The 27,784-nt window shown below is 37.1% G+C and overlaps 1 protein-coding gene across 1 annotated transcript in view; it reads right to left on the reverse strand.

The window, feature by feature from the left end:
- Window positions 1-27,784, reverse strand: part of fgfr3 (fibroblast growth factor receptor 3) — a 229,702-nt gene that overhangs the window by 185,174 nt on the left and 16,744 nt on the right. Inside the window, 1 exon segment of the mRNA XM_031787620.1 lies at window positions 23,264-23,492. Coding sequence (XP_031643480.1) covers window positions 23,264-23,411 — 148 coding nt within the window. The 5' untranslated portion in view covers window positions 23,412-23,492.

The following is a 27,784-nucleotide window of genomic DNA, read 5'->3' on the forward strand; positions in this document are numbered from 1 at the left end:
GGATACCACATCCGCTCACTGTAAAGAGGGCATCAATCTAGCAGTACAAAACATCAACTATATATTCAGGCAAACGGCAAAAGAAGCACAACTGAAATTTATCCAAAATATAAATAAAAAATATCACGGATGACAACTAATTTGATGCAGATTGTAAAATTATAAGGCCAAAACTTAGAACACAGTCAAAGCAAAAGCACAAACCCAAATAATGGTGAATTACTCCTTCATTACTGTGAGACTTTAAAACTCTATAAGTGTAACACTCAGAACCAACAAAGCACAGTACAACAGCAAGCAGCTGACACTAATTGAGGAGTCCATAAACACAAACAATTTCTGGCAAAATTGAAAAAATGGTGACACATGGACAACCCATTTACAACACTCTAAAACACTGTTCAAATTGGTGCAAACACAGAATAATGGCAAATTCATGAGTAGTTGAATGGATTAGAAAAAGCTATAAAGGACAATGAAAAGGAGGAGCTCTATAAGAAACTTCAGACTCAAATTTAAAAAAGCATGCGGACCTGATGGCATCCTAAATGGGATGCTGAAAATTTCAATTGGCTATATTAAAACTGTTTAATGTGATCCTGAGTGAAGGTTATTTAGCTGTCATCAAGGACTCATAACCCCAATCTTTAAGAAATGAGACACATTTGACCCTAACAATTTTACGAGGGTTTTGTGTGAACTGTAACCTGGGGAAGGTTTTCTGTAGTATTATAAATGTAAGAGTTCTAAACTTCCTTAATAAGCACAATGTCTTGAGTAAAAGCCAAATTGGATTTATACCAAAACATCACACAACTGATCATATTTACACCCTGCACACCCTGATAGATATACATGTCCACCAAAATAATAACAAAATATACGCTTGCTTTATCGACTTCCAAAAATAATTTGATTCTATTTGCCATACAGGACTGTTCTACAAAGTTTTTGAACGTGGTGTAGGGGGTAAAACATATGTCATCATTAAATCAATGTATACTGGCAATACATGCAGCATTAAAACTGGCAAGAAAATAACAGAATTATTTAACCAGGGGCGGGGCCTTTGTCAGGGTTGCAATCTGAGCCCTGAACTCTAGAATCTAGAAAAATCCTCAGCCCCTGGTGTTGGTCTCCACAATTCAGAAGTTAAATGCCTTCTTTTGGCAGATGATCTATGCCTGCTGTCACCCACAGCACATGGCCTACAGCAGAGCCTGGACCTGCTAGAGCAGTACTGCCAGACCTGGGCCCTGGCAGTAAACACCCACAGCACATGGCCTACAGCAGAGCCTGGACCTGCCAGAGCAGTACTGCCAGACCTGGGCCCTGGCAGTAAGCCCCAAAAATACTAAAATAATGCATTTTCAGAGAAGATCCAGATCTCAGGGAATTAGACCAAAGTTCTCAATTGGTACAAAATATATAGAGTACTGCACACACTACAATTACTTAGGTTTAAATATATAGAGTACTGCACACACTACAGTTACTTAGGTTTAAATATATAGAGTACTGTACACACTACAAGTTATTAGGTTTAAATATATAGAGTACTGCACACACTACAAGTACATAGGTTTAAATATATAGAGTACTGCACACACTACAAGTTATTAGGTTTAAATATATAGAGTACTGCACACACTACAAGTTCTTAGGTTTAAATATATAGAGTACTGCACACACTACAAGTTCTTAGGTTTAAATATATAGAGTACTGTACACACTACAAGTTATTAGGTTTAAATATGTAGAGTACTGCACACACTACAAGTTATTAGGTTTAAATATATAGAGTACTGCACACACTACAAGTACTTAGGTTTAAATATATAGAGTACTGCACACACTACAAGTACTTAGGTTTAAATATGTAGAGTACTGCACACACTACAAGTACTTAGGTTTAAATATGTAGAGTACTGTACACACTACAAGTACTTAGGTTTAAATATGTAGAGTACTGTACACACTACAAGTTATTAGGTTTAAATATATAGAGTACTGCACACACTACAAGTTCTTAGGTTTAAATATATAGAGTACTGCACACACTACAAGTTCTTAGGTTTAAATATATAGAGTACTGTACACACTACAAGTTATTAGGTTTAAATATGTAGAGTACTGCACACACTACAAGTTATTTGGTTTAAATATATAGAGTACTGCACACACTACAAGTACTTAGGTTTAAATATATAGAGTACTGCACACACTACAAGTACTTAGGTTTAAATATGTAGAGTACTGCACACACTACAAGTACTTAGGTTTAAATATGTAGAGTACTGTACACACTACAAGTACTTAGGTTTAAATATGTAGAGTACTGCACACACTACAAGTACTTAGGTTTAAATATGTAGAGTACTGCACACACTACAAGTACTTAGGTTTAAATATGTAGAGTACTGCACACACTACAAGTACTTAGGTTTAAATATGTAGAGTACTGTACACACTACAAGTACTTAGGTTTAAATATGTAGAGTACTGTACACACTACAAGTTATTAGGTTTAAATATATAGAGTACTGTACACACTACAAGTTATTAGGTTTAAATATATAGAGTACTGCACACACTACAAGTACTTAGGTTTAAATATATAGAGTACTGCACACACTACAAGTTATTAGGTTTAAATATATAGAGTACTGCACACACTACAAGTTCTTAGGTTTAAATATATAGAGTACTGCACACACTACAAGTTCTTAGGTTTAAATATATAGAGTACTGTACACACTACAAGTTATTAGGTTTAAATATGTAGAGTACTGCACACACTACAAGTTATTAGGTTTAAATATATAGAGTACTGCACACACTACAAGTACTTAGGTTTAAATATATAGAGTACTGCACACACTACAAGTACTTAGGTTTAAATATGTAGAGTACTGTACACACTACAAGTACTTAGGTTTAAATATGTAGAGTACTGTACACACTACAAGTACTTAGGTTTAAATATGTAGAGTACTGTACACACTACAAGTTATTAGGTTTAAATATGTAGAGTTCTGTACACACTACAAGTTATTAGGTTTAAATATGTAGAGTACTGCACACACTACAAGTACTTAGGTTTAAATATGTAGAGTACTGCACACACTAAAATGACTTAGGTTTAAATATATAGAGTACTGCACACACTACAAGTTATTAGGTTTAAATATATAGAGTACTGCACACACTACAAGTTCTTAGGTTTAAATATATAGAGTACTGCACACACTACAAGTTATTAGGTTTAAATATGTAGAGTACTGCACACACTACAAGTTATTAGGTTTAAATATATAGAGTACTGCACACACTACAAGTACTTAGGTTTAAATATATAGAGTACTGCACACACTACAAGTACTTAGGTTTAAATATGTAGAGTACTGCACACACTACAAGTACTTAGGTTTAAATATGTAGAGTACTGTACACACTACAAGTTATTAGGTTTAAATATGTAGAGTACTGCACACACTACAAGTACTTAGGTTTAAATATGTAGAGTACTGCACACACTACAAGTACTTAGGTTTAAATATGTAGAGTACTGCACACACTACAAGTACTTAGGTTTAAATATGTAGAGTACTGTACACACTACAAGTACTTAGGTTTAAATATGTAGAGTACTGTACACACTACAAGTTATTAGGTTTAAATATATAGAGTACTGTACACACTACAAGTTATTAGGTTTAAATATATAGAGTACTGCACACACTACAAGTACTTAGGTTTAAATATATAGAGTACTGCACACACTACAAGTTATTAGGTTTAAATATATAGAGTACTGCACACACTACAAGTTCTTAGGTTTAAATATATAGAGTACTGCACACACTACAAGTTCTTAGGTTTAAATATATAGAGTACTGTACACACTACAAGTTATTAGGTTTAAATATGTAGAGTACTGCACACACTACAAGTTATTAGGTTTAAATATATAGAGTACTGCACACACTACAAGTACTTAGGTTTAAATATATAGAGTACTGCACACACTACAAGTACTTAGGTTTAAATATGTAGAGTACTGCACACACTACAAGTACTTAGGTTTAAATATGTAGAGTACTGCACACACTACAAGTACTTAGGTTTAAATATGTAGAGTACTGTACACACTACAAGTACTTAGGTTTAAATATGTAGAGTACTGTACACACTACAAGTTATTAGGTTTAAATATATAGAGTACTGTACACACTACAAGTTATTAGGTTTAAATATATAGAGTACTGCACACACTACAAGTACTTAGGTTTAAATATATAGAGTACTGCACACACTACAAGTTATTAGGTTTAAATATATAGAGTACTGCACACACTACAAGTTCTTAGGTTTAAATATATAGAGTACTGCACACACTACAAGTTCTTAGGTTTAAATATATAGAGTACTGTACACACTACAAGTCATTAGGTTTAAATATGTAGAGTACTGCACACACTACAAGTTATTAGGTTTAAATATATAGAGTACTGCACACACTACAAGTACTTAGGTTTAAATATATAGAGTACTGCACACACTACAAGTACTTAGGTTTAAATATGTAGAGTACTGTACACACTACAAGTACTTAGGTTTAAATATGTAGAGTACTGTACACACTACAAGTACTTAGGTTTAAATATGTAGAGTACTGTACACACTACAAGTTATTAGGTTTAAATATGTAGAGTTCTGTACACACTACAAGTTATTAGGTTTAAATATGTAGAGTACTGCACACACTAAAATGACTTAGGTTTAAATATATAGAGTACTGCACACACTACAAGTTATTAGGTTTAAATATATAGAGTACTGCACACACTACAAGTTCTTAGGTTTAAATATATAGAGTACTGCACACACTACAAGTTCTTAGGTTTAAATATATAGAGTACTGTACACACTACAAGTTATTAGGTTTAAATATGTAGAGTACTGCACACACTACAAGTTATTAGGTTTAAATATATAGAGTACTGCACACACTACAAGTACTTAGGTTTAAATATATAGAGTACTGCACACACTACAAGTACTTAGGTTTAAATATGTAGAGTACTGTACACGCTACAAGTACTTAGGTTTAAATATGTAGAGTACTGTACACACTACAAGTTATTAGGTTTAAATATATAGAGTACTGCACACACTACAAGTTCTTAGGTTTAAATATATAGAGTACTGCACACACTACAAGTTCTTAGGTTTAAATATATAGAGTACTGTACACACTACAAGTTATTAGGTTTAAATATGTAGAGTACTGCACACACTACAAGTTATTAGGTTTAAATATATAGAGTACTGCACACACTACAAGTACTTAGGTTTAAATATATAGAGTACTGCACACACTACAAGTACTTAGGTTTAAATATGTAGAGTACTGCACACACTACAAGTACTTAGGTTTAAATATGTAGAGTACTGTACACACTACAAGTTATTAGGTTTAAATATGTAGAGTACTGCACACACTACAAGTACTTAGGTTTAAATATGTAGAGTACTGCACACACTACAAGTACTTAGGTTTAAATATGTAGAGTACTGCACACACTACAAGTACTTAGGTTTAAATATGTAGAGTACTGTACACACTACAAGTACTTAGGTTTAAATATGTAGAGTACTGTACACACTACAAGTTATTAGGTTTAAATATATAGAGTACTGTACACACTACAAGTTATTAGGTTTAAATATATAGAGTACTGCACACACTACAAGTACTTAGGTTTAAATATATAGAGTACTGCACACACTACAAGTTATTAGGTTTAAATATATAGAGTACTGCACACACTACAAGTTCTTAGGTTTAAATATATAGAGTACTGCACACACTACAAGTTCTTAGGTTTAAATATATAGAGTACTGTACACACTACAAGTTATTAGGTTTAAATATGTAGAGTACTGCACACACTACAAGTTATTAGGTTTAAATATATAGAGTACTGCACACACTACAAGTACTTAGGTTTAAATATATAGAGTACTGCACACACTACAAGTACTTAGGTTTAAATATGTAGAGTACTGCACACACTACAAGTACTTAGGTTTAAATATGTAGAGTACTGCACACACTACAAGTACTTAGGTTTAAATATGTAGAGTACTGTACACACTACAAGTACTTAGGTTTAAATATGTAGAGTACTGTACACACTACAAGTTATTAGGTTTAAATATATAGAGTACTGTACACACTACAAGTTATTAGGTTTAAATATATAGAGTACTGCACACACTACAAGTACTTAGGTTTAAATATATAGAGTACTGCACACACTACAAGTTATTAGGTTTAAATATATAGAGTACTGCACACACTACAAGTTCTTAGGTTTAAATATATAGAGTACTGCACACACTACAAGTTCTTAGGTTTAAATATATAGAGTACTGTACACACTACAAGTCATTAGGTTTAAATATGTAGAGTACTGCACACACTACAAGTTATTAGGTTTAAATATATAGAGTACTGCACACACTACAAGTACTTAGGTTTAAATATATAGAGTACTGCACACACTACAAGTACTTAGGTTTAAATATGTAGAGTACTGTACACACTACAAGTACTTAGGTTTAAATATGTAGAGTACTGTACACACTACAAGTACTTAGGTTTAAATATGTAGAGTACTGTACACACTACAAGTTATTAGGTTTAAATATGTAGAGTTCTGTACACACTACAAGTTATTAGGTTTAAATATGTAGAGTACTGCACACACTAAAATGACTTAGGTTTAAATATATAGAGTACTGCACACACTACAAGTTATTAGGTTTAAATATATAGAGTACTGCACACACTACAAGTTCTTAGGTTTAAATATATAGAGTACTGCACACACTACAAGTTATTAGGTTTAAATATATAGAGTACTGCACACACTACAAGTTCTTAGGTTTAAATATATAGAGTACTGCACACACTACAAGTTCTTAGGTTTAAATATATAGAGTACTGTACACACTACAAGTTATTAGGTTTAAATATGTAGAGTACTGCACACACTACAAGTTATTAGGTTTAAATATATAGAGTACTGCACACACTACAAGTACTTAGGTTTAAATATATAGAGTACTGCACACACTACAAGTACTTAGGTTTAAATATGTAGAGTACTGTACACACTACAAGTACTTAGGTTTAAATATGTAGAGTACTGTACACACTACAAGTACTTAGGTTTAAATATGTAGAGTACTGTACACACTACAAGTTATTAGGTTTAAATATGTAGAGTTCTGTACACACTACAAGTTATTAGGTTTAAATATGTAGAGTACTGCACACACTACAAGTACTTAGGTTTAAATATGTAGAGTACTGCACACACTAAAATGACTTAGGTTTAAATATATAGAGTACTGCACACACTACAAGTTATTAGGTTTAAATATATAGAGTACTGCACACACTACAAGTTCTTAGGTTTAAATATATAGAGTACTGCACACACTACAAGTTATTAGGTTTAAATATGTAGAGTACTGCACACACTACAAGTTATTAGGTTTAAATATATAGAGTACTGCACACACTACAAGTACTTAGGTTTAAATATATAGAGTACTGCACACACTACAAGTACTTAGGTTTAAATATGTAGAGTACTGCACACACTACAAGTACTTAGGTTTAAATATGTAGAGTACTGTACACACTACAAGTTATTAGGTTTAAATATGTAGAGTACTGCACACACTACAAGTACTTAGGTTTAAATATGTAGAGTACTGCACACACTACAAGTACTTAGGTTTAAATATGTAGAGTACTGCACACACTACAAGTACTTAGGTTTAAATATGTAGAGTACTGTACACACTACAAGTACTTAGGTTTAAATATGTAGAGTACTGTACACACTACAAGTTATTAGGTTTAAATATATAGAGTACTGTACACACTACAAGTTATTAGGTTTAAATATATAGAGTACTGCACACACTACAAGTACTTAGGTTTAAATATATAGAGTACTGCACACACTACAAGTTATTAGGTTTAAATATATAGAGTACTGCACACACTACAAGTTCTTAGGTTTAAATATATAGAGTACTGCACACACTACAAGTTCTTAGGTTTAAATATATAGAGTACTGTACACACTACAAGTTATTAGGTTTAAATATGTAGAGTACTGCACACACTACAAGTTATTAGGTTTAAATATATAGAGTACTGCACACACTACAAGTACTTAGGTTTAAATATATAGAGTACTGCACACACTACAAGTACTTAGGTTTAAATATGTAGAGTACTGCACACACTACAAGTACTTAGGTTTAAATATGTAGAGTACTGCACACACTACAAGTACTTAGGTTTAAATATGTAGAGTACTGTACACACTACAAGTACTTAGGTTTAAATATGTAGAGTACTGTACACACTACAAGTTATTAGGTTTAAATATATAGAGTACTGTACACACTACAAGTTATTAGGTTTAAATATATAGAGTACTGCACACACTACAAGTACTTAGGTTTAAATATATAGAGTACTGCACACACTACAAGTTATTAGGTTTAAATATATAGAGTACTGCACACACTACAAGTTCTTAGGTTTAAATATATAGAGTACTGCACACACTACAAGTTCTTAGGTTTAAATATATAGAGTACTGTACACACTACAAGTCATTAGGTTTAAATATGTAGAGTACTGCACACACTACAAGTTATTAGGTTTAAATATATAGAGTACTGCACACACTACAAGTACTTAGGTTTAAATATATAGAGTACTGCACACACTACAAGTACTTAGGTTTAAATATGTAGAGTACTGTACACACTACAAGTACTTAGGTTTAAATATGTAGAGTACTGTACACACTACAAGTACTTAGGTTTAAATATGTAGAGTACTGTACACACTACAAGTTATTAGGTTTAAATATGTAGAGTTCTGTACACACTACAAGTTATTAGGTTTAAATATGTAGAGTACTGCACACACTAAAATGACTTAGGTTTAAATATATAGAGTACTGCACACACTACAAGTTATTAGGTTTAAATATATAGAGTACTGCACACACTACAAGTTCTTAGGTTTAAATATATAGAGTACTGCACACACTACAAGTTCTTAGGTTTAAATATATAGAGTACTGTACACACTACAAGTTATTAGGTTTAAATATGTAGAGTACTGCACACACTACAAGTTATTAGGTTTAAATATATAGAGTACTGCACACACTACAAGTACTTAGGTTTAAATATATAAAGTACTGCACACACTACAAGTACTTAGGTTTAAATATGTAGAGTACTGTACACGCTACAAGTACTTAGGTTTAAATATGTAGAGTACTGTACACACTACAAGTTATTAGGTTTAAATATATAGAGTACTGCACACACTACAAGTTCTTAGGTTTAAATATATAGAGTACTGCACACACTACAAGTTCTTAGGTTTAAATATATAGAGTACTGTACACACTACAAGTTATTAGGTTTAAATATGTAGAGTACTGCACACACTACAAGTTATTAGGTTTAAATATATAGAGTACTGCACACACTACAAGTACTTAGGTTTAAATATATAGAGTACTGCACACACTACAAGTACTTAGGTTTAAATATGTAGAGTACTGCACACACTACAAGTACTTAGGTTTAAATATGTAGAGTACTGTACACACTACAAGTACTTAGGTTTAAATATGTAGAGTACTGCACACACTACAAGTACTTAGGTTTAAATATGTAGAGTACTGCACACACTACAAGTACTTAGGTTTAAATATGTAGAGTACTGCACACACTACAAGTACTTAGGTTTAAATATGTAGAGTACTGTACACACTACAAGTACTTAGGTTTAAATATGTAGAGTACTGTACACACTACAAGTTATTAGGTTTAAATATATAGAGTACTGTACACACTACAAGTTATTAGGTTTAAATATATAGAGTACTGCACACACTACAAGTACTTAGGTTTAAATATATAGAGTACTGCACACACTACAAGTTATTAGGTTTAAATATATAGAGTACTGCACACACTACAAGTTCTTAGGTTTAAATATATAGAGTACTGCACACACTACAAGTTCTTAGGTTTAAATATATAGAGTACTGTACACACTACAAGTTATTAGGTTTAAATATGTAGAGTACTGCACACACTACAAGTTATTAGGTTTAAATATATAGAGTACTGCACACACTACAAGTACTTAGGTTTAAATATATAGAGTACTGCACACACTACAAGTACTTAGGTTTAAATATGTAGAGTACTGTACACACTACAAGTACTTAGGTTTAAATATGTAGAGTACTGTACACACTACAAGTACTTAGGTTTAAATATGTAGAGTACTGTACACACTACAAGTTATTAGGTTTAAATATGTAGAGTTCTGTACACACTACAAGTTATTAGGTTTAAATATGTAGAGTACTGCACACACTACAAGTACTTAGGTTTAAATATGTAGAGTACTGCACACACTAAAATGACTTAGGTTTAAATATATAGAGTACTGCACACACTACAAGTTATTAGGTTTAAATATATAGAGTACTGCACACACTACAAGTTCTTAGGTTTAAATATATAGAGTACTGCACACACTACAAGTTCTTAGGTTTAAATATATAGAGTACTGTACACACTACAAGTTATTAGGTTTAAATATGTAGAGTACTGCACACACTACAAGTTATTAGGTTTAAATATATAGAGTACTGCACACACTACAAGTACTTAGGTTTAAATATATAGAGTACTGCACACACTACAAGTACTTAGGTTTAAATATGTAGAGTACTGCACACACTACAAGTACTTAGGTTTAAATATGTAGAGTACTGTACACACTACAAGTACTTAGGTTTAAATATGTAGAGTACTCTACACACTACAAGTTATTAGGTTTAAATATGTAGAGTTCTGTACACACTACAAGTTATTAGGTTTAAATATGTAGAGTACTGCACACACTACAAGTACTTAGGTTTAAATATGTAGAGTACTGCACACACTACAAGTACTTAGGTTTAAATATATAGAGTACTGCACACACTACAAGTACTTAGGTTTAAATATGTAGAGTACTGCACACACTACAAGTACTTAGGTTTAAATATGTAGAGTACTGCACACACTACAAGTACTTAGGTTTAAATATGTAGAGTACTGTACACACTACAAGTACTTAGGTTTAAATATGTAGAGTACTGTACACACTACAAGTTATTAGGTTTAAATATATAGAGTACTGTACACACTACAAGTTATTAGGTTTAAATATATAGAGTACTGCACACACTACAAGTACTTAGGTTTAAATATATAGAGTACTGCACACACTACAAGTTATTAGGTTTAAATATATAGAGTACTGCACACACTACAAGTTCTTAGGTTTAAATATATAGAGTACTGCACACACTACAAGTTCTTAGGTTTAAATATATAGAGTACTGTACACACTACAAGTCATTAGGTTTAAATATGTAGAGTACTGCACACACTACAAGTTATTAGGTTTAAATATATAGAGTACTGCACACACTACAAGTACTTAGGTTTAAATATATAGAGTACTGCACACACTACAAGTACTTAGGTTTAAATATGTAGAGTACTGTACACACTACAAGTACTTAGGTTTAAATATGTAGAGTACTGTACACACTACAAGTACTTAGGTTTAAATATGTAGAGTACTGTACACACTACAAGTTATTAGGTTTAAATATGTAGAGTTCTGTACACACTACAAGTTATTAGGTTTAAATATGTAGAGTACTGCACACACTAAAATGACTTAGGTTTAAATATATAGAGTACTGCACACACTACAAGTTATTAGGTTTAAATATATAGAGTACTGCACACACTACAAGTTCTTAGGTTTAAATATATAGAGTACTGCACACACTACAAGTTCTTAGGTTTAAATATATAGAGTACTGTACACACTACAAGTTATTAGGTTTAAATATGTAGAGTACTGCACACACTACAAGTTATTAGGTTTAAATATATAGAGTACTGCACACACTACAAGTACTTAGGTTTAAATATATAGAGTACTGCACACACTACAAGTACTTAGGTTTAAATATGTAGAGTACTGTACACGCTACAAGTACTTAGGTTTAAATATGTAGAGTACTGTACACACTACAAGTTATTAGGTTTAAATATATAGAGTACTGCACACACTACAAGTTCTTAGGTTTAAATATATAGAGTACTGCACACACTACAAGTTCTTAGGTTTAAATATATAGAGTACTGTACACACTACAAGTTATTAGGTTTAAATATGTAGAGTACTGCACACACTACAAGTTATTAGGTTTAAATATATAGAGTACTGCACACACTACAAGTACTTAGGTTTAAATATATAGAGTACTGCACACACTACAAGTACTTAGGTTTAAATATGTAGAGTACTGCACACACTACAAGTACTTAGGTTTAAATATGTAGAGTACTGTACACACTACAAGTACTTAGGTTTAAATATGTAGAGTACTGCACACACTACAAGTACTTAGGTTTAAATATGTAGAGTACTGCACACACTACAAGTACTTAGGTTTAAATATGTAGAGTACTGCACACACTACAAGTACTTAGGTTTAAATATGTAGAGTACTGTACACACTACAAGTACTTAGGTTTAAATATGTAGAGTACTGTACACACTACAAGTTATTAGGTTTAAATATATAGAGTACTGTACACACTACAAGTTATTAGGTTTAAATATATAGAGTACTGCACACACTACAAGTACTTAGGTTTAAATATATAGAGTACTGCACACACTACAAGTTATTAGGTTTAAATATATAGAGTACTGCACACACTACAAGTTCTTAGGTTTAAATATATAGAGTACTGCACACACTACAAGTTCTTAGGTTTAAATATATAGAGTACTGTACACACTACAAGTTATTAGGTTTAAATATGTAGAGTACTGCACACACTACAAGTTATTAGGTTTAAATATATAGAGTACTGCACACACTACAAGTACTTAGGTTTAAATATATAGAGTACTGCACACACTACAAGTACTTAGGTTTAAATATGTAGAGTACTGTACACACTACAAGTACTTAGGTTTAAATATGTAGAGTACTGTACACACTACAAGTACTTAGGTTTAAATATGTAGAGTACTGTACACACTACAAGTTATTAGGTTTAAATATGTAGAGTTCTGTACACACTACAAGTTATTAGGTTTAAATATGTAGAGTACTGCACACACTACAAGTACTTAGGTTTAAATATGTAGAGTACTGCACACACTAAAATGACTTAGGTTTAAATATATAGAGTACTGCACACACTACAAGTTATTAGGTTTAAATATATAGAGTACTGCACACACTACAAGTTCTTAGGTTTAAATATATAGAGTACTGCACACACTACAAGTACTTAGGTTTAAATATGTAGAGTACTGCACACACTACAAGTACTTAGGTTTAAATATGTAGAGTACTGTACACACTACAAGTACTTAGGTTTAAATATGTAGAGTACTGTACACACTACAAGTTATTAGGTTTAAATATATAGAGTACTGTACACACTACAAGTTATTAGGTTTAAATATATAGAGTACTGCACACACTACAAGTACTTAGGTTTAAATATATAGAGTACTGCACACACTACAAGTTATTAGGTTTAAATATATAGAGTACTGCACACACTACAAGTTCTTAGGTTTAAATATATAGAGTACTGCACACACTACAAGTTCTTAGGTTTAAATATATAGAGTACTGTACACACTACAAGTTATTAGGTTTAAATATGTAGAGTACTGCACACACTACAAGTTATTAGGTTTAAATATATAGAGTACTGCACACACTACAAGTACTTAGGTTTAAATATATAGAGTACTGCACACACTACAAGTACTTAGGTTTAAATATGTAGAGTACTGTACACACTACAAGTACTTAGGTTTAAATATGTAGAGTACTGTACACACTACAAGTACTTAGGTTTAAATATGTAGAGTACTGTACACACTACAAGTTATTAGGTTTAAATATGTAGAGTTCTGTACACACTACAAGTTATTAGGTTTAAATATGTAGAGTACTGCACACACTACAAGTACTTAGGTTTAAATATGTAGAGTACTGCACACACTAAAATGACTTAGGTTTAAATATATAGAGTACTGCACACACTACAAGTTATTAGGTTTAAATATATAGAGTACTGCACACACTACAAGTTCTTAGGTTTAAATATATAGAGTACTGCACACACTACAAGTTCTTAGGTTTAAATATATAGAGTACTGTACACACTACAAGTTATTAGGTTTAAATATGTAGAGTACTGCACACACTACAAGTTATTAGGTTTAAATATATAGAGTACTGCACACACTACAAGTACTTAGGTTTAAATATATAGAGTACTGCACACACTACAAGTACTTAGGTTTAAATATGTAGAGTACTGCACACACTACAAGTACTTAGGTTTAAATATGTAGAGTACTGTACACACTACAAGTACTTAGGTTTAAATATGTAGAGTACTCTACACACTACAAGTTATTAGGTTTAAATATGTAGAGTTCTGTACACACTACAAGTTATTAGGTTTAAATATGTAGAGTACTGCACACACTACAAGTACTTAGGTTTAAATATGTAGAGTACTGCACACACTACAAGTACTTAGGTTTAAATATATAGAGTACTGCACACACTACAAGTACTTAGGTTTAAATATGTAGAGTACTGCACACACTACAAGTACTTAGGTTTAAATATGTAGAGTACTGCACACACTACAAGTACTTAGGTTTAAATATGTAGAGTACTGTACACACTACAAGTACTTAGGTTTAAATATGTAGAGTACTGTACACACTACAAGTTATTAGGTTTAAATATATAGAGTACTGTACACACTACAAGTTATTAGGTTTAAATATATAGAGTACTGCACACACTACAAGTACTTAGGTTTAAATATATAGAGTACTGCACACACTACAAGTTATTAGGTTTAAATATATAGAGTACTGCACACACTACAAGTTCTTAGGTTTAAATATATAGAGTACTGCACACACTACAAGTTCTTAGGTTTAAATATATAGAGTACTGTACACACTACAAGTCATTAGGTTTAAATATGTAGAGTACTGCACACACTACAAGTTATTAGGTTTAAATATATAGAGTACTGCACACACTACAAGTACTTAGGTTTAAATATATAGAGTACTGCACACACTACAAGTACTTAGGTTTAAATATGTAGAGTACTGTACACACTACAAGTACTTAGGTTTAAATATGTAGAGTACTGTACACACTACAAGTACTTAGGTTTAAATATGTAGAGTACTGTACACACTACAAGTTATTAGGTTTAAATATGTAGAGTTCTGTACACACTACAAGTTATTAGGTTTAAATATGTAGAGTACTGCACACACTAAAATGACTTAGGTTTAAATATATAGATTACTGCACACACTACAAGTTATTAGGTTTAAATATATAGAGTACTGCACACACTACAAGTTCTTAGGTTTAAATATATAGAGTACTGCACACACTACAAGTTCTTAGGTTTAAATATATAGAGTACTGTACACACTACAAGTTATTAGGTTTAAATATGTAGAGTACTGCACACACTACAAGTTATTAGGTTTAAATATATAGAGTACTGCACACACTACAAGTACTTAGGTTTAAATATATAGAGTACTGCACACACTACAAGTACTTAGGTTTAAATATGTAGAGTACTGTACACGCTACAAGTACTTAGGTTTAAATATGTAGAGTACTGTACACACTACAAGTTATTAGGTTTAAATATATAGAGTACTGCACACACTACAAGTTCTTAGGTTTAAATATATAGAGTACTGCACACACTACAAGTTCTTAGGTTTAAATATATAGAGTACTGTACACACTACAAGTTATTAGGTTTAAATATGTAGAGTACTGCACACACTACAAGTTATTAGGTTTAAATATATAGAGTACTGCACACACTACAAGTACTTAGGTTTAAATATATAGAGTACTGCACACACTACAAGTACTTAGGTTTAAATATGTAGAGTACTGCACACACTACAAGTACTTAGGTTTAAATATGTAGAGTACTGTACACACTACAAGTACTTAGGTTTAAATATGTAGAGTACTGCACACACTACAAGTACTTAGGTTTAAATATGTAGAGTACTGCACACACTACAAGTACTTAGGTTTAAATATGTAGAGTACTGCACACACTACAAGTACTTAGGTTTAAATATGTAGAGTACTGTACACACTACAAGTACTTAGGTTTAAATATGTAGAGTACTGTACACACTACAAGTTATTAGGTTTAAATATATAGAGTACTGTACACACTACAAGTTATTAGGTTTAAATATATAGAGTACTGCACACACTACAAGTACTTAGGTTTAAATATATAGAGTACTGCACACACTACAAGTTATTAGGTTTAAATATATAGAGTACTGCACACACTACAAGTTCTTAGGTTTAAATATATAGAGTACTGCACACACTACAAGTTCTTAGGTTTAAATATATAGAGTACTGTACACACTACAAGTTATTAGGTTTAAATATGTAGAGTACTGCACACACTACAAGTTATTAGGTTTAAATATATAGAGTACTGCACACACTACAAGTACTTAGGTTTAAATATATAGAGTACTGCACACACTACAAGTACTTAGGTTTAAATATGTAGAGTACTGTACACACTACAAGTACTTAGGTTTAAATATGTAGAGTACTGTACACACTACAAGTACTTCAAATCAAATCAAATCAAATTTATTTATATAGCCCTTCGTACATCAGCTGATATCTCAAAGTGCTGTACAGAAACCCAGCCTAAAACCCCAAACAGCAAGCAATGCAGGTGGAGAAGCACAGTGGCTAGGAAAAACTCCCTAGAAAGGCCAATACCTAGGAAGAAACCTAGAGAGGAACCAGGCTATGTGGGGTGGCCAGTCCTCTTCTGGCTGTGCCGGGTGGAGATTATAACAGAACATGGTCAAGATGTTCAATGTTCATAAATGACCAGCATGGTCGAATAATAATAAGGCAGAACAGTTGAAACTAGAGCAGCAGCACAGTCAGGTGGAAGTTGAAACTGGAGCAGCAGCATGGCCAGGTAGACTGGGGACAGCAAGGAGTCATCATGTCAGGTAGTCCTGGGGCATGGTCCTAGGGCTCAGGTCAGTTGAAACTGGAACAGCAGCATGGCCAGGTGGACTGGGGACAGCAAGGAGTCATCATGTCAGGTAGTCCTGGGGCATGGTCCTAGGGCTCAGGTCCTCCGAGAGAGAGAAAGAAAGAGAGAAGGAGAGAATTAGAGAACGCACACTTAGATTCACACAGGACACCGAATAGGACAGGAGAAGTACTCCAGATATAACAAACTGACCCCAGCCCCCCGACACATAAACTACTGCAGCATAAATACTTAGGTTTAAATATGTAGAGTACTGTACACACTACAAGTTATTAGGTTTAAATATGTAGAGTTCTGTACACACTACAAGTTATTAGGTTTAAATATGTAGAGTACTGCACACACTACAAGTACTTAGGTTTAAATATGTAGAGTACTGCACACACTAAAATGACTTAGGTTTAAATATATAGAGTACTGCACACACTACAAGTACTTAGGTTTAAATATATAGAGTACTGCACACACTACAAGTACTTAGGTTTAAATATGTAGAGTACTGCACACACTACAAGTTCTTAGGTTTAAATATGTAGAGTACTGTACACACTACAAGTACTTCAAATCAAATCAAATCAAATTTATTTATATAGCCCTTCGTACATCAGCTGATATCTCAAAGTGCTGTACAGAAACCCAGCCTAAAACCCCAAACAGCAAGCAATGCAGGTGGAGAAGCACAGTGGCTAGGAAAAACTCCCTAGAAAGGCCAATACCTAGGAAGAAACCTAGAGAGGAACCAGGCTATGTGGGGTGGCCAGTCCTCTTCTGGCTGTGCCGGGTGGAGATTATAACAGAACATGGTCAAGATGTTCAATGTTCATAAATGACCAGCATGGTCGAATAATAATAAGGCAGAACAGTTGAAACTAGAGCAGCAGCACAGTCAGGTGGAAGTTGAAACTGGAGCAGCAGCATGGCCAGGTAGACTGGGGACAGCAAGGAGTCATCATGTCAGGTAGTCCTGGGGCATGGTCCTAGGGCTCAGGTCAGTTGAAACTGGAACAGCAGCATGGCCAGGTGGACTGGGGACAGCAAGGAGTCATCATGTCAGGTAGTCCTGGGGCATGGTCCTAGGGCTCAGGTCCTCCGAGAGAGAGAAAGAAAGAGAGAAGGAGAGAATTAGAGAACGCACACTTAGATTCACACAGGACACCGAATAGGACAGGAGAAGTACTCCAGATATAACAAACTGACCCCAGCCCCCCGACACATAAACTACTGCAGCATAAGTACTTAGGTTTAAATATGTAGAGTACTGTACACACTACAAGTTATTAGGTTTAAATATGTAGAGTTCTGTACACACTACAAGTTATTAGGTTTAAATATGTAGAGTACTGCACACACTACAAGTACTTAGGTTTAAATATGTAGAGTACTGCACACACTAAAATGACTTAGGTTTAAATATATAGAGTACTGCACACACTACAAGTTATTAGGTTTAAATATATAGAGTACTGCACACACTACAAGTTCTTAGGTTTAAATATATAGAGTACTGCACACACTACAAGTTCTTAGGTTTAAATATATAGAGTACTGTACACACTACAAGTTATTAGGTTTAAATATGTAGAGTACTGCACACACTACAAGTTATTAGGTTTAAATATATAGAGTACTGCACACACTACAAGTACTTAGGTTTAAATATATAGAGTACTGCACACACTACAAGTACTTAGGTTTAAATATGTAGAGTACTGCACACACTACAAGTACTTAGGTTTAAATATGTAGAGTACTCTACACACTACAAGTTATTAGGTTTAAATATGTAGAGTTCTGTACACACTACAAGTTATTAGGTTTAAATATGTAGAGTACTGCACACACTACAAGTACTTAGGTTTAAATATGTAGAGTACTGCACACACTAAAATGACTTAGGTTTAAATATATAGAGTACTGCACACACTACAAGTACTTAGGTTTAAATATATAGAGTACTGTACAGACTACAGTTCCTGAGGTTTAAATATAAGCTCTACTGGGCACCTAAATGAGGAAGTTAATGAACTGAGAGTGAAAACCGGCAGGGCATTCTACACCATTAACAAATGAATTCAAATTGAAATACCTATAAAAATGCACTTTATAGCAGCGAGGTGTGGGAACCACTTGCAAAACAAGATTTTACCCAATGGGACAAACACCCCATTTGAAACCCTGCATGGAGAGTTCTGTAAGATTCTCCCACATGTCCAGAGGAAAACTACAAACCCTGCATGGAGAGTTCTGTAAGATTCTCCTACATGTCCAGAGGAAAACTACAAACGATGAATGCAGGGCAGAATTAGGCCAATATCCACTAATAATACACACTCCAAAGAGAGCAATTAAGCTTTGGAATCATCTAAAATACAGTGACCCCCTCTCATATCATTACCAAGCCCTGCAATGCCAAGAGCTGAGCAAAGAAAATAGTTTCCTCACCCAGCTGGTCCTGGGGCTGAGTTCACAAACCTGTTCTACTAATGCACTGAAGCCTCAGGACCAGAACATCCAATCAATCAGAAAACAAGTTACAACAACAGTCAAAACTAAACTACATTACCTATTGGGACACACAAGCACAAGCAAAATGCAGCGCTATCTGGCCCTAAATTCACCGTACACCTTAGCAAAGTCTTTGACCATGGTTACTTTTCAAAACCTTAGAAAAACCTTGACAACGTACAGGCTCAATGAGCACAGCCTTGCCATTAAGAAGGGTAGACGCAGGAAAACCTGGCAGTGTCTGGCAGACCAATCAACCTGCACATGTCCTCTATGTGGGTTGGCAGAGCACTACATTGCTGCCTGCCATAAGATGAGGGACAGTGTCTGACAGACCATTGCTGCCTGCCATAAGATGAGGGACAGTGTCTGACAGACCATTGCTGCCTGCCATAAGATGAGGGACAGTGTCTGACAGACCATTGCTGCCTGCCATAAGATGAGGGACAGTGTCTAACAGACCATTGCTGCCTGCCATAAGATGAGGGACAGTGTCTAACAGACCATTGCTGCCTGCCATAAGATGAGGGACAGTGTCTAACAGACCATTGCTGCCTGCCATAAGATGAGGGACAGTGTCTGGCAGACCATTGCTGCCTGCCATAAGATGAGGGACAGTGTCTGACAGACCATTGCTGCCTGCCATAAGATGAGGGACAGTGTCTGACAGACCATTGCTGCCTGCCATAAGATGAGGGACAGTGTCTGACAGACCATTGCTGCCTGCCATAAGATGAGGGACAGTGTCTGACAGACCATTGCTGCCTGCCATAAGATGAGGGACAGTGTCTGACAGACCATTGCTGCCTGCTATAAGATGAGGGACAGTGTCTGACAGACCATTGCTGCCTGCTATAAGATGAGGGACAGTGTCTGACAGACCATTGCTGCCTGCCATAAGATGAGGGACAGTGTCTGACAGACCATTGCTGCCTGCTATAAGATGAGGGACAGTGTCTGACAGACCATTGCTGCCTGCCATAAGATGAGGGACAGTGTCTGACAGACCATTGCTGCCTGCCATAAGATGAGGGACAGTGTCTGACAGACCATTGCTGCCTGCCATAAGATGAGGGACAGTGTCTGACAGACCATTGCTGCCTGCCATAAGATGAGGGACAGTGTCTAACAGACCATTGCTGCCTGCCATAAGATGAGGGACAGTGTCTAACAGACCATTGCTGCCTGCTATAAGATGAGGGACAGTGTCTGACAGACCATTGCTGCCTGCCATAAGATGAGGGACAGTGTCTGACAGACCATTGCTGCCTGCTATAAGATGAGGGACAGTGTCTGGCAGACCATTGCTGCCTGCCATAAGATGAGGGACAGTGTCTGACAGACCATTGCTGCCTGCCATAAGATGAGGGACAGTGTCTGACAGACCATTGCTGCCTGCCATAAGATGAGGGACAGTGTCTGACAGACCATTGCTGCCTGCCATAAGATGAGGGACAGTGTCTGACAGACCATTGCTGCCTGCCATAAGATGAGGGACAGTGTCTAACAGACCATTGCTGCCTGCCATAAGATGAGGGACAGTGTCTAACAGACCATTGCTGCCTGCTATAAGATGAGGGACAGTGTCTGACAGACCATTGCTGCCTGCCATAAGATGAGGGACAGTGTCTGACAGACCATTGCTGCCAGCTATAAGATGAGGGACAGTGTCTGGCAGACCATTGCTGCCTGCCATAAGATGAGGGACAGTGTCTGACAGACCATTGCTGCCTGCCATAAGATGAGGGACAGTGTCTGACAGACCATTGCTGCCTGCCATAAGATGAGGGACAGTGTCTGGCAGACCATTGCTGCCTGCCATAAGATGAGGGACAGTGTCTGGCAGACCATTGCTGCCTGCCATAAGATGAGGGACAGTGTCTGACAGACCATTGCTGCCTGCCATAAGATGAGGGACAGTGTCTGACAGACCATTGCTGCCTGCCATAAGATGAGGGACAGTGTCTAACAGACCATTGCTGCCTGCTATAAGATGAGGGACAGTGTCTGACAGACCATTGCTGCCTGCCATAAGATGAGGGACAGTGTCTGGCAGACCATTGCTGCCTGCCATAAGATGAGGGACAGTGTCTGACAGACCATTGCTGCCTGCCATAAGATGAGGGACAGTGTCTGACAGACCATTGCTGCCTGCTATAAGATGAGGGACAGTGTCTGACAGACCATTGCTGCCTGCCATAAGATGAGGGACAGTGTCTGACAGACCATTGCTGCCTGCCATAAGATGAGGGACAGTGTCTGACAGACCATTGCTGCCTGCTATAAGATGAGGGACAGTGTCTGACAGACCATTGCTGCCTGCTATAAGATGAGGGACAGTGTCTGACAGACCATTGCTGCCTGCCATAAGATGAGGGACAGTGTCTGGCAGACCATTGCTGCCTGCCATAAGATGAGGGACAGTGTCTGACAGACCATTGCTGCCTGCCATAAGATGAGGGACAGTGTCTGACAGACCATTGCTGCCTGCTATAAGATGAGGGACAGTGTCTGACAGACCATTGCTGCCTGCCATAAGATGAGGGACAGTGTCTGACAGACCATTGCTGCCTGCCATAAGATGAGGGACAGTGTCTGACAGACCATTGCTGCCTGCTATAAGATGAGGGACAGTGTCTGACAGACCATTGCTGCCTGCTATAAGATGAGGGACAGTGTCTGACAGACCATTGCTGCCTGCTATAGGATGAGGGACAGTGTCTGACAGACCATTGCTGCCTGCTATAAGATGAGGGACAGTGTCTGACAGACCATTACTGCCTGCCATAAGATGAGGGACAGTGTCTGACAGACCATTGCTGCCTGCTATAGGATGAGGGACAGTGTCTGACAGACCATTGCTGCCTGCCATAAGATGAGGGACAGTGTCTGACAGACCATTGCTGCCTGCTATAGGATGAGGGACAGTGTCTGACAGACCATTGCTGCCTGCTATAAGATGAGGGACAGTGTCTGACAGACCATTGCTGCCTGCTATAAGATGAGGGACAGTGTCTGACAGACCATTGCTGCCTGCCATAAGATGAGGGACAGTGTCTGACAGACCATTGCTGCCTGCTATAGTATGAGGGACAGTGTCTGACAGACCATTGCTGCCTGCTATAAGATGAGGGACAGTGTCTGACAGACCATTGCTGCCTGCCATAAGATGAGGGACAGTGTCTGACAGACCAACCATGTCCTCTATGCTTATTGTTATAGTTGAATGTCTGGTTATTTTGACCCTTGATTATTGTTGTTACTGTTGTCCCCTTAATATTGTAAATATCCAAAATAAGCTTTGGCAATACGTACATTATTACGTCATGCAGAGAGAGAGAGAGAGAGAGAGAGAGAGAGAGAGAGAGAGAGAGAGAGAGAGAGAGAGGAGTGTATTTACCTGTTGGCAGTACTGTGGGTAATCTGGCTGTAGAGACGGAGAGAGGGTATAGGAGGAGGGAGAGCCAGAGAGAACACCACATAGCAACTATTCCTCTGGTCTCCACAGTGATGTGCTGAGCTACTAGACCTGTCTCCGACTCAGGCATCGTACCGGTGCATCATGGGTATCCAACAGAATCACTGCCTCCGTCACCATAGAAACAACCCCAGATATACCTCTCACTGTCCTGAAACACAGAGACACAACAGACAGACAGTCAGTCAGTTAGTTACTCAGTCAGACATACAGACAGCCAGTCAAACAGTCAGTCAGTCAGACATACAGACAGACATCAGTCAGTCAGTCACAATCCCTCATTTTCCTAAAACACATTATTTGCAGTCAGTGTCAGTCACTCAGTCATTCAGTTAGTCATTCAGGCAGTCAGTCACTCAGTCACTCAGTCAGACATACAGGCAGACAGTCACTCAGTCAGTGAGTCAGTACAGTACAATACACATCTTTAAAACAGGGTTAGTTAACTGTTATGTAGTAGGTAGGTAAGTCTGGAAGCAAAAGAAACGCACACCTGTTTAAGAGAGGTGTTGGCTAGCAGAGTAGAACACCTGTTTAGGAGAGGTGTGGGCTAGCAGAGTAGAACACCTGTTTAGGAGAGGTGTGGCTAGCAGAGTAGAACACCTGTTTAGGAGAGGTGTGGGCTAGTAGAGTAGAACACCTGTTTAGAGTAGAACACCTGTTTAGGAGAGGTGTTGGCTAGCAGAGTAGAACACCTGGTTAGGAGAGGTGCTGGCTAGCAGAGTAGAACACCTGTTTAAGAGAGGTGTTGGCTAGCAGAGTAGTACACCTGTTTAGGAGAGGTGTGGGCTAGCAGAGTAGAACACCTGGTTAGGAGAGGTGCTGGCTAGCAGAGTAGTACACCTGTTTAAGAGAGGTGTTGGCTAGCAGAGTAGAACACCTGGTTAGGAGAGGTGCTGGCTAGCAGAGTAGTACACCTGTTTAAGAGAGGTGTTGGCTAGCAGAGTAGAACACCTGTTTAGGAGAGGTGCTGGCTAGCAGAGTAGAACACCTGTTTAGGTGAGGTGCTGGCTAGCAGAGTAGAACACCTGTTTAGGTGAGGTGCTGGCTAGCAGAGTAGAACACCTGTTTAGGAGAGGTGTTGGCTAGCAGAGTAGAACACCTGTTTAGGAGAGGTGTTGGCTAGCAGAGTAGAACACCTGGTTGGCAGAGGTGCTGGCTAGCAGAGTAGAACACCTGTTTAGGAGAGGTGTGGCTAGCTAACACAACGTGCCATTGGAACACAGGAGTGATGGTTGCTGATAATGGGCCTCTGTACAGCTATGTAGATATTCCATAAAAAATCTGCCACTTCCAGCTACAATAGTCATTCACAACATTAACAATGTCTACACTGTACTTCTGATCAATTTGATGTTATTTTAATTTGCTTTTCTTTCAAAAACAAGGATGTTTCTAAGTGACCCCACACTTTAGTAGTGTATACTCCAGTGTGTAATATAGTATGCTATAGTAAACTATAGTATTTTTTAATGTGGGGTTTGAGACGTCTTTTTGTAGGTTTTCGTATTATCATCTTTTGTTTGTCACCCAAGTCCCATTTCCAACACTAGTTAGGGAACGTAATTCCCTTTTTATGAACTGTTCTCTTGACCTACAATGAATAAAGTGCTATTCACCTGCTATACACCTGTTATTCACCTGTTATACACCTGTTATACACCTGTTATTCACCTGCTATACACCTGCTATACACCTGTTATACACCTGTTATTCACCTGCTATTCACCTGTTATACACCTGTTATACACCCGTTATTCACCTGCTATACACCTGTTATTCACCTGCTATACACCTGTTATACACCTGTTATTCACCTGCTATACAACTGCTATACACCTGCTATTCACCTGCTATACACCTGTTATACACCCGTTATTCACCTGCTATACACCTGTTATTCACCTGCTATACACCTGTTATACACCTGTTATTCACCTGCTATACACCTGTTATTCACCTGCTATACACCTGTTATACACCTGTTATTCACCTGCTATACACCTGCTATACACCTGCTATACACCCGCTATTCACCTGTTATACACCTGTTATTCACCTGCTATACACCTGTTATTCACCTGCTATACACCTGTTATACACCTGTTATTCACCTGCTATACACCTGCTATTCACCTGCTATTCACCTGTTATACACCTGCTATACACCTGTTATTCACCTGCTATACACCTGTTATACACCTGTTATCCACCTGCTATACACCTGTTATTCACCTGCTATACACCTGTTGTACACCTGTTATTCACCTGCTATACACCTGCTATACACCTGCTATTCACCTGTTATACACCTGCTATTCACCTGTTATACACCTGCTATTCACCTGCTATTCACCTGATATACACCTGCTATATACCTGTTATACACCTGTTATGCACCTGCTATACACCTGTTATACACCTGTTATTCACCTGCTATTCACCTGCTATTCACCTGCTATTCACCTGCTATTCAGCTGTTATACATCTGTAATTCACGTCTTCAGGACTTCAGATTTTTTAATGAAGATGTGGTGGAGGTGTCTACAGATACACCATAGTAATGAAGCTATTGATAAGAGCTGGGTGCACATAGCAATTGTTTTAGATGATTTTTCATTGTGCTCCCTGGAGTCTAATGCGAAACCCGCCACCTGGAAGCAAACTGAAAATTATATCAACCTGGAACTCGGACGCAGCAGGATAAACCTGGAGCCTGGTGTACGGTTCACAACGACTGGACCGCTGTCATACAGTTCCATGATTAGTGAGGTTTAGGGTTTATAGGACTATTGTTCAACCCCTATTGTACACTTTCTTACACCTTCCAATATTTCATGGATTGCACTTGAACATGACAACTTTCAGGATGAATCAAACCACTGATTCATCAATACTTTCCTAACCTCAAAATGTGCCTCAATAATCTCCAAGATCAGAGTATTTTTAAATCTACCAGTTGGTGCTGAAACAGAGACAAAGATGCATAGATATGTTTCTTTCATTGATCCCTATTTTCTGACCCTGTTCTCTCCATGTCTTCCAGTGATTCTGTCCACAAAATTATAATTAAAGGTGCACCGTATTTAAAGGGATGGCTTAAGATAAAATGTACTGAAAACTCCATTGAATGAAACAAGAAATTCTGTTGGCCAGCAAAGAGGAAGGTTTTCAGCAGTTTAATTATATTTATTCAGTGTGCGCAAGGGAACCACGCCTGCAAAGCCTGTTACACACCTTCAAGGTAAGTCTGGAAAACAGGTGTAATTTTCTAAGTCAGAATCGGGCCCCCACTGAACATTGCCGACCCAATTGCGCTGACCCAACCAGGTGCGAGTCACGCAAGAGCTGTCTACCTGAATCCCTGCCATCCCCAGGTACACCCACATCCAACACTGACAGCACATTCAGTCAATGCACATGAGGTCAGGTTACCAGACAACTAGAGACTTGATAAGCTCGGCCCTTACGGAACTGACGTGACTTCAGTCTATGTAGTTGGCTCTATACACGCCTTTGTCCTGTCTGTCTGTCTGTCTGTCTGTCTTACTGTCTGTCTGCTGTCAGCTATCTCAAATCAAATTAAATTAAATTGTATTAATCACATGCGCTTACAGTGAAATGCTTATATACGAGCCCCTAACCAACAATGCATTTAAAAAATATATATGCAGGAGTCTTATGGCTGGGGGGTAGAAGCTGTTTAGAAGCCTCTTAGACCTAGACTTGACGCTCCAGTACCGCTTGCCGTGTGGTAGCAGAGAGAACAGTCTATGACTAGGATGGCTGGGGTCTTTGACAGTTTTTAGGGCCTTCCTCTGACACCGCCTGGTAAATAGATGGCCTGGATGTCAGAAGGCTTGGCCCCAATGATGCACTGGGCCGTACGCACTACCCTCTGTAGGGCCCTGCGGTCGGAGGCCGAGCAGTTGCCATACTAGGCAGTGATGTAACCAGTCAGGATGCTCTCGATGGTGCAGCTGTAGAACCTTTTGAGGATCTGAGGACCCATGCTAAATCTTTTCAGTCTCCTGAGGGGGAATAGGTGTTGTCGCGCCCTCTTCACGACTGTCTTGGTGTGTTTGGACCATATTAGTCTGTTGGTGATGTGGACACTAAGGAACTTGAAGCTCTCAACCAGCTCTACTACAGCCCCGTCGATGAGAATGGGGGTGTGCTCGGTCCTCTTTTTCCAGTAGTCCACACTCCTTTGACTTGGTCACGTTGAGAGAGGTTATTGTCCTGGAACCAGGCCGTGCAGTCATGAGTTAACAGGGAGTACAGGAGGGGACTGAGCACGCACCTCTGAGGGGCTCCTGTGTTGCAGATCACCGTGGCAGATGTGCTGTTACCTACCCTTACCACCTGGGGGCGGCCTGTCAGGAAGTCTAGGATCCAGTTGCAGAGGGTGGAGTTGGTCAGTGCATGCTCGCAGTACATGTT

This window comes from Oncorhynchus kisutch, linkage group LG14 (assembly GCF_002021735.2).
Source record: "Oncorhynchus kisutch isolate 150728-3 linkage group LG14, Okis_V2, whole genome shotgun sequence".
Lineage (NCBI taxonomy): Eukaryota > Metazoa > Chordata > Actinopteri > Salmoniformes > Salmonidae > Oncorhynchus > Oncorhynchus kisutch.